Source organism: Photinus pyralis, unplaced genomic scaffold, assembly GCF_008802855.1.
Source record: "Photinus pyralis isolate 1611_PpyrPB1 unplaced genomic scaffold, Ppyr1.3 Ppyr1.4_LG5, whole genome shotgun sequence".
Classification (NCBI taxonomy): domain Eukaryota; kingdom Metazoa; phylum Arthropoda; class Insecta; order Coleoptera; family Lampyridae; genus Photinus; species Photinus pyralis.
Genome location: NW_022170596.1, coordinates 46,675,578 through 46,689,757, shown reverse-complemented (window position 1 = coordinate 46,689,757; position 14,180 = coordinate 46,675,578). Strand labels below are relative to the sequence as shown.

At 34.7% G+C, this 14,180-nt stretch overlaps 1 protein-coding gene across 1 annotated transcript; it reads right to left on the bottom strand.

The window, feature by feature from the left end:
• Positions 1-1,694: 1,694 nt before the first annotated feature.
• LOC116170107 (homeobox protein aristaless) lies at positions 1,695-13,870 on the bottom strand. The gene is made up of 3 exons (XM_031486301.1): positions 13,591-13,870; positions 11,398-11,443; positions 1,695-2,420 (listed from the first exon to the last, which is right to left on the bottom strand). Exons 1-3 carry the CDS (start codon positions 13,797-13,799, stop codon positions 1,899-1,901), a joined length of 777 nt encoding a protein of 258 aa, XP_031342161.1. The 5' UTR covers positions 13,800-13,870; the 3' UTR covers positions 1,695-1,898.
• Positions 13,871-14,180: the final 310 nt, after the last annotated feature.

Below are 14,180 nucleotides of genomic sequence, written 5' to 3'. Positions count from 1 at the left end.
CGAAAATCAATTTCCATACAGTTTTTTTTTTAATTGCAGCTGATAATTAAAAGTAACAAAATATACAATCCAGACGAGGTGCGTTGCCTATCATTGTATTTCAGCACTTTCATGCTACGACAAAAAATGATAAATTCATTGTAAAACACTTCAATTAAAACAGAATTTTTTAACAACCTAACATCAACCCCAATTAGAGAAACGTGTTAATCATTTGGAGCCCCGAAAAAAAAATTGTCTCAGATTGACCCGGAAAAAAATTTTTCTTATAGAATGTGTACAGTCCAAACGAGGCGCGTCGCCTATCATTGTACTTCAGCACTTTCATGCTACGACAAAAAATGATAAATCCATTGTAAAACACTTCAATTAAAACAGATTTTTTTAACAACCTAATATCAACCCCAATTAGAGAAACGTGTTAATAATTTATTAATAGTGCAAGAAACTAAATACAGCACATACTTATAAATTTCCAACGGGCCATTATGATCTACAGGCCAGGTGGCAACCGCCACCCGCCCCCCCGGGTCAGTCCGCCCCTGTATGGAATAACGAATTTCTCTATAATAACGATATGCATATTTTACATTGTCGTACAGCAAATTGATTGCTCTTTTCAATTGTAAAAACAGGCATTGCATGTGAAAAACAAAAGCTGCATCGATTTCCGCTTAAACCGGAAGTGATGCCGGATGTCTGAATTTGCGATTGGATAGATCATAATGTCACATAAAATTTTGAAAAATTTTTCATATCGCGTCAAATAAAAGAGATATTGAGGCGACCCTCTTATCTCGAACGCACTGTATACCTATTGACATTGACATTGCCTAACAGTTCTATTACAGTGTGCACATTTTAAATCCTTTAATGTTTTGTGAGTTAAGAGATGCCGTTTCAGGACATGGCGGTGATGTGTTTCAAAATCACACTGTGCACATTTAAAATATTTGAAAGTATTGCAAGTGCATATGGCTAAGTACTAACTTAGAGCCTGTAGAAGTAGCCAACTTGTCTAAAGACTGTAAGGGGATGAATTCAAAGACTTGAAAGTGGGGCCTCTCTTCAATTCCAAAACGAGCATTTTTTTTGTATATTATCTTGTAACTGAATTACAACAAGTGGAATTCACATTTAGATCGCAGCGTTATAGAGATAGACGTTTGTGTTCATTCAAAAACGGCGATGTGCTAAATTGCAAATGCAAGCAGTTAGTGTCTACTTATCCTATCCAACAGTAACCAATTAGCAAAACTGACATTGGCAATAGAATTGGCAACGCTGTTATCTTATACCTACCAATATACTGCCATCTGGATGTGAATTCCATTATAGAAGGTGCCAATTACTTGGGACACCCTGTTTCGTCTTCTTGTTAAGTATTTGCCGTTAATTCTCCATCTACCCCCAGAAGATGATTCGCATCTCTGCCCATTTCCAGTTGATGTGCAGCCTCGCCCAAGTAATTTCTCCGCTATCTCCTCAAGATCAGTTTTATCACGAGCAACGTAATTAAGTGCGCTCGCAATTTTAATTATCTCGCCTCGTAAATAATTATAAACAATAAACTCGCTACTTTGCATTGAATTGAATTATTACGGTCGCTATAAAATCCTTTAATTAGATTCTATTTGCATTTATGATGCGTGTAATACCTTGATTGACCGACTGCCGTAATAAAAAGGCGGTAGTACAAAATAATAAGACTTTATTTGCATACATTTTTGGACGGACAAACGCAGTCGTACGTAATTACTAATAAATATACATACATATAATAATTATTATTATACTCGGACAATTTAAGAAGAATTAAAAGATTTACATCACAGTTTTACATCAGAAAATAATAGCGATGAAAAAACAAACATTACGATTACCTACAAAATTAAATTCTAACTAATTAGATCCCCGTTTTGTCTAAGCATCTCCAGTCTGAGTTCGTGTTCCCGAGCTTTAAGTCGCAGGGCGGCGATGCTGGAACTTCGTCGGTCGACCTCGGGCGGCGACGACGTCGCGCCGGAAGAGTTCGGCGACAGCGGCGGGGAAGCGGTGAACTCCGGCGTCGGAAGTTTCGGTCTTTGCGCGGCCGATATGTTCGCCAGTAGCGTTTGGAAGGAACTTGCGGAGGGGTAGAGACCGACGGAGGGCGGTAGAAGCGAGGGCGGACCTCGATGGTAGGGCGACGGTGTTGCCGTTAGGTATCCCGGAAGTACTTGGGGTGGATAACGGAAGCTGAGGGAGTCGAATGGTTTACGTAATCCGAAGGGAATGTTGAAGGGATTCGGAAGGGTTGGTGGGATGACCGACGGCGCTGGACCACCTGCTGTTGGTGTTAAGTAGTGTGTGTAGGGATGGGCTTGTGGGCCTACTTTTTCTTGTTTCCTCCACTTTGCTCTGCGATTTTGAAACCATACCTGAGGCAGAAATGAAGAGTTAAACATTGCATTGTTTACCTATACAAATTTTCTAAAAATACATTGGCATTACGAGTATAGCTTCTCATTAACTTAGTTTGTTGTTAGACACTCTCTATAGTTTATAGTCATGCAGTTTTTCTTTTTTTTTAATTTATGTGGTATAGAAAAAAAACGCGGGCGCTCGGGTTCGAACCAACGTCATTGTCCTTGCCTTCTTAATATTCGCGTATAATTAACAAAACTTATTTTGTTATCATAAACTTTCGATTTTAATGTGATAGTTACTTAAATGCGTTTTAATAATACTGAGCTCGCCTTTGGCTCGCTTAGCGTAACGGATTTTACTCCCGTCCAAAACATACAGTGTATACCGAGCGATAAGAGGTGGTCACTTTAAAAAAATTCTTATGTGATACTACTCATGCTCTAGGGTGACGTAGTTTGAATTGGCCTCCATAGTTACTTAAGATGTATGTAGTTAGTTATGACACAAACCATAGGTGGTTATGTTTTTTCAATAGAATTTTGTCTATTATATTTATATTGTCTCCATATCGATCGGGAAATAAAAAACTTAACAATTTGTTCTCAGGTGCGCATCATTTCCAAAGGGAAAAGGTCTTTCACATGTCACAAAAAATCTAAGGAGTACACAAGACATTGAAACACAGTAGGAAACATTTCCAAAATTTCTTTTTTACATTTTTTAAAATTTTAACAAATTTAAAAAAAATGTTAAAATATGAATTGTCAAATTTTCGTTTACTTTTACAAGACTCTCTGACAACTCCTGAAACATTTTAATATTTTCCTACACTTTTCCATCATTTACAAATTTGGGAAGCATTTCCAAAATGTTCTAGACATTTTGAAAATTCCTACACACTTTCGATACACTTTCAAAATTTCCTGCACATCCCAAAGCTTGAGACATGTTTCGCAAATATTTCCCGTACATTTCCATCACTTCTGAATTATTTCTTAATTTTTTTAAACTTTTCCAAAATTTTGTTTTTAATTTTCTATATGTTTCTAAAACGTATAAAAAATTCTTTCAACATTTTCAATATTTCCGAAGCATTTTCTGAAGCATTTTCAAAATTCTTTAAACATTTTAAATTCTTTCTGCATATTTTACAAAATTTCCTACACAAATATTTCCAAAATTGTAGAAAAATTGCTTTTTTTTAGACGGGTTCACTTTGGTTATACGCATACCGGTGATAACGTCACGTTACAGGAAATGTTCGTTTTGTATGGACCTCTACTAGTTTAACATTTCGAAAATGTCTAAAAAATAGTACTGTGTGTACTATGGGAAAGTGGATTTATGCTTGGTGACGAAAGGGCACTGGGCACATTTTAAATTCTGGGTAGTCTCATATGTTAAAATGTTATTGCCGGTATGCGGTGTTCTACTTAAAAAATGGCATCCCATATTACACGCCTTGTATATTCTAGGCTAGTAGCTTCTAGGAATCATTACGCATCAAGCCGTAATCTACACTTTTTTCAATAACTCGACTGTAAGATTAATTCGGAATTATTTAAAAATTACCGCCAATTATGCTACCGGTTACACACGCGAAACCTTAATTAAGCCATTACCTTGAAAAACGGAAATATTTGCAGGTGAAACCTGCGGTCGTCTTCGTTAATTTGAAACGCATGTGATGTGCGTAATGGTCTTCAAAATAAACGGTAACGCGATACGACCAATCACAATAGAAATGCGTACCCGGCAGCCAATTAATCGACATCGATAAAATTACGAGATTCGATTAAGACAAGCCTTTTAAAAAATGCGCCTCGTCACGACCGATCCTGTCGGTTCAACAGTAGTTCGTTCGTGTAATTACTTTTATAGATCTTAAAATCGACTATTATCTTATTAATAATTGGTAATTTGATCGATGTTTGATAAATGAAGGGAAATAAAGTGACGGCCCGGACCACACACTCGTAAATTGTTTAAACAATCACTTAATTTTCATGCTAATCAACTGAGAGAAGAAGAAGAAGAGGAAAGAAACGCGATTGCGGTTATGAAAATAATTAGGAACGAGAAAAGCAACTGACACCTAATTATAGAGTCCGTACCTGCTTCAACGCTAGAGGGACTAATGTAATTTTAAATTACGGACGTAATTTCAACATTTAATGTAATTGAAAACGAAAACAATTGCGTACCTAAAAACCAAATAATTGATGATCATTTTATTTTTTCGTTTTACCTCAATTATCCTTTACGATGCCGGTTATAATTTCTCTCGTCTTTGCGGGGACAATGCTGAGACAAAGTTGCGGGTGGTTGACATCGTCACCAAAAACTATTATTTATATATTTATTTTTTTGGCGCGAGTGACAGAGACGGCCGCGTTTAGATAAAGAGCGGAGAGACGTCGCAGACACCTGTTGCGAGTAAATGACATATCGGTGAAGGAAGAGAGTCATTTCGACTTGATTTTTTTACAGTTTTTTGGGGCACACACAGAGAGTGCAGTCACGGACTTGAACGATTAGGCTTAATTAAATAAATTACATGTCTCTATTTCTGTAGAATTGTGGTTTGTGAAGGTTACCTCTCTTGAGTGGATTGTTGTTGTGTGGTTCTCTCGAAAATTGGAAGTTTCCGTTTTACCTTTTTTCGTTTTTTGATTCAATTATTCCGTAATACCCGTACGCAACTTTTTTCTAATTCGATTAGCGAACGGCTGATTGCGGAAAAAAGGTTAATTAATATGACCTTAATGGTTAGGTACATACAATTCGAATTAGCATGATTATGTAATTAATAACCGTAATTTGCTACTCTTGTTCCTGCTTTTTATTTGCAATTCATTGTGGCGGTGTATGATTATACAAAATGTTGACAAATTGTATTTATAAGTGCCTCTCAAGCGGATAATGTAATTTAAAAATTAATTTATTCGTACCTATGTATAGTTACAGCACTTTAGTCGCTCTCAATGAAATTGAATTAAATGGATTTACTACATTTTTTATCGATTTCCGGCACCGCTCAATTTCTCTTTCTCAAATTTCACTTTTTTGGGAACACAATGCACTTTTTATGATTGGTAGTTGGTTGGTTTCGCTATTGTTTCGATAACAATCAGGATATGCCGTTTCCTAAATTAAAATATGGACCTTTTCCGACAAACTGGAGGTTTTATTATCACGGATAGGTTAACAAATTTTATTGTTCGAGAAGCGATTATTTTTGTCATTGTGGGATTTCAAAACGCCCGAAGGCAATGGTGCTTGTAGGCACGTATTCAAGATTTATCAATTCAAAAATCGAAGGATTCCGAAAGATAAAAATGGTCGCAAATGGCTACAAAAAGTGGTTGATCGTCGATCTTTATAGGTTGCCGAAATTTTTGAGAAAAACCCTAACTTTTCACTGACTTTTCTTTCTATTTAGAAAACGACAAAACGTATAGACGTTTTAAACTAAAACATTATTAAAGCACTTTTTTTAGAGGAATCTAGACTCTAGACTTGGAAGTTGCAGTAGATAATTTGTTTATTTGTTAAGGCAGCCATATTGGATTTTAGCACCTACTACAAACTATCAAAGATGTGTATTTGTTAAACAAAAGAATGCATGTTCTTTCCAAAGCACTCTTCGCAAAATCCGTTTTTCCATATTTTGACGGAATCTTAAAGATGTAACATTGTAAGCAGAGAAACGAACGTTATCCAAACATTCTAAAATCCAATATGGCTGCCACTTCCTAGTTTAGAATGCCTTGAATTTTTCGGTAACATATTGAATTCCTCATAAAAAAGTGCTTTAATAATGTTTCAGTTTAAAAATTTGGTAGTTTAAAAATTGAAAATTTCGGTAATCTCGGCAACCTCTGAAGACATTTACATATTATTGGGTACCAAAATACGCAAATTTGCTCCAATTTATAAACTAAATTGATTCTCTTCAAATAACCGCGATCCCTATGTTGGAGCTTGAAATACGGACACCCTGTATATACCAAATATTAATTTTAATAATTGTAATGTCTCCTTTTTTCGACATCCAAGTAACATGTCATTCGAAGGTAATGCGATTTGCTATTTTTTATACCTACTTATTATTTTATCATTTTTCGAATGTACACAAATATAACATTTATTTTATAGTTATTTATTCTGCGTCCTATAACAATAACATATGCAGGGTGTTGCATTTAAACACAAAAAGTTAAGGTCATTTCTGACTAAATCGGAAGTAGAAGACATTACGATTATTAAATGTATTAATATTTAATATACAGGGTGCCCACAATGTATGGAGTATATAGTATACGAGTATCGATAAATATCCACTGTACACAACATTTTTCTAGATTAAAGTTGTTTAACATTTTATTTCCCATAGCAAGGCAGCATTCAGTTGTTTTTATTTCAGAAAACAAATGAGTAACGAAAAACAATCTCTTTCATTTGAACAATTGATTGCAGGCCAGTTCACGTTCATTTGTTTATTTTGATGTAGGATATCTAGATTAATGTTATTGATTTTCTTGTATAAAGGTACTAACAACTATCAAATGAGCCGAACGAAAGGGTATTTAATAAAATTGATTTTCGTTATTCATCTGTTTTCTGAAATAAAAACATACGAATGCTGTCTTATTATGGGAAATAAAACGTTAAACAACTTTTATATACACACATTTTGTATACAGTCGTTATTTACCGTGATATATACTATATATCTATACACAGTAGCCACCCTGCATAAGCACCAGCATTTGTTTTATATCGATGACAACATGATTCATGTGCATTGGACCAACTGGTCAGTTAGGTAGTCTTCTATAATTGAAGCAAACACTTGAGTTTACAAATTATAAAAAAAGTGTATAAATTGTCTCCACTATAAAAACTCTTAGAATTATTGAAGGGCTGTTTAGAACTCGAGCCAGAACTTCAAAGTTCACATTTCATGCACTTTTGCTATCCTTCACGATTTTTTATTATAAGGTCAATGATGGGGATGACTAAGACATAAAAAAAGTATTTCATTATTAAGCGGCATAAAAAAGTTTAAAAAAAATTGATAGGCTGTTCCATTAAAAATACTATGCCCATACACACCACTTTTGTGGAACACCCTGTATGTCTTATAATTTAATTTTTAATGTGATCGCACAATTAGGGGTACTAGTTTTACTCGAACCTAAATTTGATCTGCATTTCGACTAGCGGAAAATGGTCCTGTTCCATTTTCAATGCGCCGCGCCGCCCTGTATTTCTAGTTTTATATTTCTTACTAATTTTTGGGCGAGCTAGTGAACGATTTTTAAATTATTTAATTCTAAATTTCCGAAATTAATCCCACATTTTTTGGAAGCATAACTATGTGGAGAACCACTTTTACTTTTACGGTTGCGTTCTGACAACACGAGATTTATTTATCGAAATTAATAATAAGCACACCCATTCATGTAATTAATTGATTGTTCTACCGTCAGCCGTCACTTCAAGGTGTGCGAAAGTATGATGGTGAAATTGCGATACTTACAACACCAATTTTTAGTACGAGTTGTATTAGAAATACCGAAGAAAAAAATTGTTGCCCATTTGCTTATAATTTAATACTGCCATGTAATTTTACGTATTAGATGTAGTATTTTAAAAATCACAGAGTTTAATAAAAGTACTAAGTGCGGAGATCTCAAGCACCGAGATGGACAAAGGTGTAGAAGAGGAGATCAAACCAAATAGTTTTTAACGAATACGGTTCGTTCTATTGAAGGGTTGAATAAAGCTATAGTGGGTATAGGATTTCTTTATCGGCGTGTGTGAGCTTTTTATGACTGGATTTTACATGTTAATGTTTCAACGCCTTGTTAGCTAACAATTTTTGCGAAAATTACAAAGTCCAGCACTAATATTATTCAATATTAACGTTTTGAAGTTATTTACTTCCTTTCCTTATGAAAATTTGTTGAAAAACTAGCGTATCAAATCCTATGGCCAGTCTTTAAAAAAACGCACTGTATAAGTTGTTTTCTTTGTTTTCCAAATTTCTTAATGAAGATTTTATTAACATGTTGTTAAGGCTGAAAATTTTAAGTGCGGATCTATGCAAAAATATACGGGATGTCGATACTTATAATTGTATTTGACCATTCTAATCCTGAGAAAAATGCTTCAGTAGCTAATAACTTCGTAGTTCCAATAATAAGGAGGCTGAAACACCCTGTAAAAATTCTAAAAGTAGGCCAATTATACAGGACCCTGCAACAAGTTCGTCGGTCTTCTTCTTAGCTCGTACTTCGTAAAAGATATATTTAAAAAACCGTGTGTGCAAATGTCAACAGATAGTTGCGCATATATAGAAATTATTTTGAATGTACAGGGTGTCTGTATATTTTTACATGTTTCGATGTCATTTCTTAACGTTGTTAACTTTTTGATTTTTTGTCATTGCTGCCATTTTATTAACTTTTTTAAGCAAGCTCCACTTTCTTTTTTGGAGTTAGGAAATACCTTTGAACAATAATTTTAATCCGAGTAAAGGACTACACTTTGATAATGAGAAAGTTGGATTTAGTGATACAGGGTGTTCTCTTCAATTTTTATAAGGGAAGTCCAGTATCTAAGCCCCGTAGTTTTTAGGTTATTCAATATTTTTCACAAAAGTACCTACCTAGTATTAAAAAATAAAAAAGACAACAGTTATTTTTATGAAAACACAAAAGAAATGCATCAAAATGTAAGTGATTATAATACATGTTCGAATTGCCTTCCATTTTCAGCTAGGCGTAGATCAATTCGCTCCTCAAAAGATTCAGGTGAAATATACTTGCAAAAATGTCAGCAATTTGTTGTTGCATATTTTCAGCAGTTATCGGTGGATCATTGTACCTGACGCATAAATTCTACTCGCTAATTATAGCAATTTCCATTACTTCATCTTTTTAATTAATCTTATTTTATTATGAAGGGAGTACCTACACTTGCATCAAATAATCAATTTGTGACATTTATTTACTTTCTGGTATTCTTTTGTTTTTTATTATCACGGCCTACTTCGGTGCATAAGCATAAATTAATTTATGGGTAGGTCCTTTTGTAAAAAATATTGAATAACCTAAAAACTACGGAGTTTAGGCACTGGACAATGGATATCCCTTATAAAAATTGAAGAGAACACAACAGACGATCGAATGGCGAAATAAAATACTGATATTTCCGAAATTCAAAAAACAAGGTCGCTAAAGTGGAACTTGTGTATGGGGAATTATTCGGAAAAATTATTAATGGTAATATTGACAAAAAAAGTGAATAGCGTTCAATGTAGATGTTAATAAATGACATCAAAACATGCAAAAATATACAGGGTGTTCTAATTTAAAAAAAGTTATTTATTGAAACCGTTAAAATAGGACACCTTGTACATTCAAAAATAATTTCTATATAGTTGGCATTTGCACACACGGTTTTTTATATTTTTTGAAAGACCACCGCATTGTTACAGTCACTGAATTTAATGCAAATTAGCTGGCGCCAAATTTAATTCTTAAACCGAAGGACTTGGCCAGCTTTATACATTTGGGAAATTATGATCGTACGCAATGCAAATCAGAGAGCATAAACAACAATGCGGTCGTAAAGATTAATTAGGTATAAAATTATTTAAATTACGACATAGCTAACGTACATTGTAAGCATTTTGCGTGCTTTCTTTATACGAGTATGATTAGTGTCTTTATTATACTTTAACTACCACTAACTACGCATAACTTTGCATTTACACGCGTAGGCATTTGTACGAAAAAATTACCCGACCGTTTTCAGTGCGCGCATCGAGAATCAAGATCGTGCTTAATCAAATTACAATGGCGACCCTTTGCGCTTCTCACGGCTGAAAAAAAAATGATATATACCAAACTTAATTATATCAATAATCACAACAGAACGTTGTAATTAACATTTTAAAAGTTCCGCTACGATTCGAAACAATATGTCAGTTTGTTGTAATAGGCTCGACGGGACTCGAAACAGCGGGACGGCATTGGGCTAATTTTGTACACGCCGGGGGTTCTTTGGCTAAAACCGCCCCTGTTTAGGATCGTCTCAGATTCCTTCTAGTTCTCGAATCCGTCATATTTACACTAGCAATATAAAACATTAATTTAATTTTGATCTTTCGTTCCCCTTTTTTTTTCTTTAATAAATACATTAATTTTTTAACCAATTAAAGCTCGAATTAATCCGATACGTTCCACTTAAAAGGAGAAAGGCGATTTTTATAAATCTAATTTAATAATGGCCGCGCGTAGGTACGTTATTCTTATTAATTAATGCGATGGATCCAACAACAAAGGTTGATATGGCAACGCTCTGGCGAGGGTGCTAATCATACAATTAGTCGATGGTTACAATTCGTGCATGCTTCGAAAGAATCGAAGGAATAAAAGAGCAGACCCTAAATATGGTGATAATAAATAAGAAAGTGTAATTTTATTGAATTTTTGAAATGTTAAAGGCGGATGATTGTAGGGTTCTCCATACAAATCGTTCAGACGGTTATTAGCAGAGCTGGATTCTCATCACGACTAATAGAACCAGCACGACTCCCAAGAACTTATTATTGATATTATTATTCTTTATTATCGAGCCGATACTCATTCAACAACAACGCCACAAAAAATTTTCGGCCTCACCGCGAGGTTAATGCAAAGTATATGCAACTGATTAATTGGCGATTTCTAAAACCGACAATATCTGCGTATAATTTCATGGAATTACTTAATGAGTCCGCCTCCTTTTTACTCTCTTAAGAGATTATGTTGACATGAAAGAAAGTTGACCGCTAATGCAATTTCACTTGTAATTATTTTTCGATTAATGCGCTTCGTAAGGCAAAAAAATTAATTGTTTTGAAGAAATTTATACCCGTTCGCGCAGTGCGTATAATGATAAATTGACATTCTTAATTAAGGTAATAAATCTCACCTGTATTCTTGCTTCAGTTAATCCTATCTTCATTGCTAATTCCTCTCTGCAATTAGAAATACAGCGTTAATCAATGAATTTACTTTATTATAATATTTTAGTACACACCCACCAACTGCCTTATATATGTATGTTGGATGAATCATTTTGAAAATTCAAAGAATAGGCAACTATACACGGCAAAGTGCGAAAATGTCTTTAGTTTCTGTTTTATTTTTGTGTTAATCCACTATCAAACTAGTAAATTATAATAAGACACTATCCCACATTATTTGTTCCATTTCGTGTTCCGAAACATAATAGAAAAAACTGTAGGAGAAGGTAGAAACAAAATCCCTTTCGGCTCGATCGATCAGGTGTAGGTAGATTTCTATAAGTGTCCCAATATGGCGGAATTGGCTGGTTCACGAACTTGAACGAAATATTTATCAGACCCTTAAAGTTTGGTCGAAATCGGTTCATAGTTATGAAAGTTAGAGTGTTTCTTGGAAGTGATATATATGAACCTAGAAACGTATTACCATTACCATTACAATACGTAAAAGAAATCTACCTAAAATGAAAATCACCACGTTAGTAAACCACGCTCGGTGATGGCGCCCAGATGTCGCCGAAATCACATCATGTAGCCTCCTCACATTGTTTAAACAATGAACTTCTAATTTGGGTACATATTAGTCTTTATGCGACTAAGAAAAATCGGTTTTCCGGCGGAATTCGAGTTTTGTGGGTGCAAATTAGTTTTTTATTCGATTTGGGCAAAGTACCAACTTTATCGACCTATAAAAGCTTGCATTATTTTTTTCTGCTTTAATTAAATCGCTGAAAGTAGGTATAACACTTATTATTAACATGATAAATATAACCGTTGCTTTAATTTTTCCGATTGAATATGATATTATACAAATGAACATAAACGTTATTAACATTGTAACTAATTATATATACGTGATGCCAATTACCCGAGATTAATGATATCAAATGGCGTTCAAAATGTTTAATGTTGTTTTAATTACTGGAAACCTGATAGCTTGAGTCGATGTGATTGTACCTGTCGACGAAGTCTAGAATACAGGGTGTTTTTTTGGGATCTTAGAGATCTTGAAAAGGCGATAGCTTTATTATTACTAAGGATATACAAAAGAAGTCACTCCTATACAGGAGAAAAAATAACATACAATTGCAGTAATAATGATATTAGTGGCAAGAGATTTATAAGCTACTGTAGTGGTGTTAAACTTTGGATAGAAATATAATACATTGTGAACCTATCTTTCTTGTTATGAGTAAAAATCAAGTAGCATGGTGACAAAAGCAAGGACAAAACAAATGACAAAAAATCAAAAAGCGAATAGCGTTCAACGTAGATGTTAACAAATGACATCGAAACATGTAAAGATATACAGGGTGTTGTATTAAAAAAGTTATTTATTGACACCGTAAGACCCTGTACATTCAAAAATAATTTCTACAGATGCGCAAAGATGAATTCAAGTCACTCTGTATATTTAAACCCCATAAAGCCACGTTGCCAAATAAATGCAATTATCGTAATTACACCCTAGGTACAACCCAAACAGAGGGCAATTAAGGATCAGCATTTTTTACACACGTAATGATTCACTTTCACGACGAAAAACCGAAATCATTTTTAATCTATTGTGATCTACCTAAGCGTCATCGGGACAGGTAAAAGCTACCTAATTGAGCATTCTTTACAATGCCATTTCTCGCGTCCGACCGACAAATTGCAGGTAATAAGGATGTCAATCCCCATACACCGCCGATACCTTTTGAACCTGCCGCGTTTTCCTCTCGAATTTTCGGAGCCAAATAAAAAGAAAGTGGCGCGGAACTTAATTTTATGCCTCGCGAATTACTACGCCGTTCGAGCGGGGTGGAGATGATTAAATTTTTATCGAGAAGATTGCGCCTGAAAATTCATTTATATACACCATTATTAACATTTTCAGCAGTTGTTAAATAATGACTAAGTGAGTGTGCGTTCATTACTGTTTGGTAGCGTAATAGCCGGAAATTACCGGTTACCGAACAACCAATTACACGCATACATGGTATCAAAGATGCGGCACATATTCGTACTCAATTTAATTAACTCGAAATTGGGGGGTTCGCGTTCGATTTTAATAAGAATAATTAAGTGTACGCCTTTACGTAGGTTAACATACGAACCTTGTAAAAACGTCAGGATAGTGCGTTCTCGAGAACGCCTTCTCCAATTCTTCTAATTGATAACTGGTAAACGTGGTCCTGTAGCGTCGCTGTTTTCGTTTTGGGGCGAATTCGTCCGGTTCGGGATCGCTCCCGTCGCTTTGGTCCGGCGCGCCGGTGGTACGCGGTTCCATTCCGGCGTTTGGGGTCAATTCTTCAGATACTCCCATTATGTCTGGGTTCGAATCAGCCGATGGAACCGGTTCTGTAATAAAAATTTACAAATAACAAATCTATCCCCGGTAAACTACCTTAAAATTGAAACTATTTAAAAAAGGGTGTGAATTTTTTGTAATATGTGGCAAAAAAACTTTTACGTTATACAGAGCGTTACAAAAATTGTATGCCGATTGTGTGCAGCCAATTTCTATGACAAAAAATTTAAAAGTTTTGAATAAACTCGTATTTTAGTAAGTAACATGACGTTACTGTTAGGGATGCCGTATTTCTTGAACGTATAGGTATCTGACATACATATAGATATGTTTATTTTAACTTTTTTTCTTGTCGTAGAAGCCGGCTGCATATAGTCAGCTCACAATGTTTGTAAC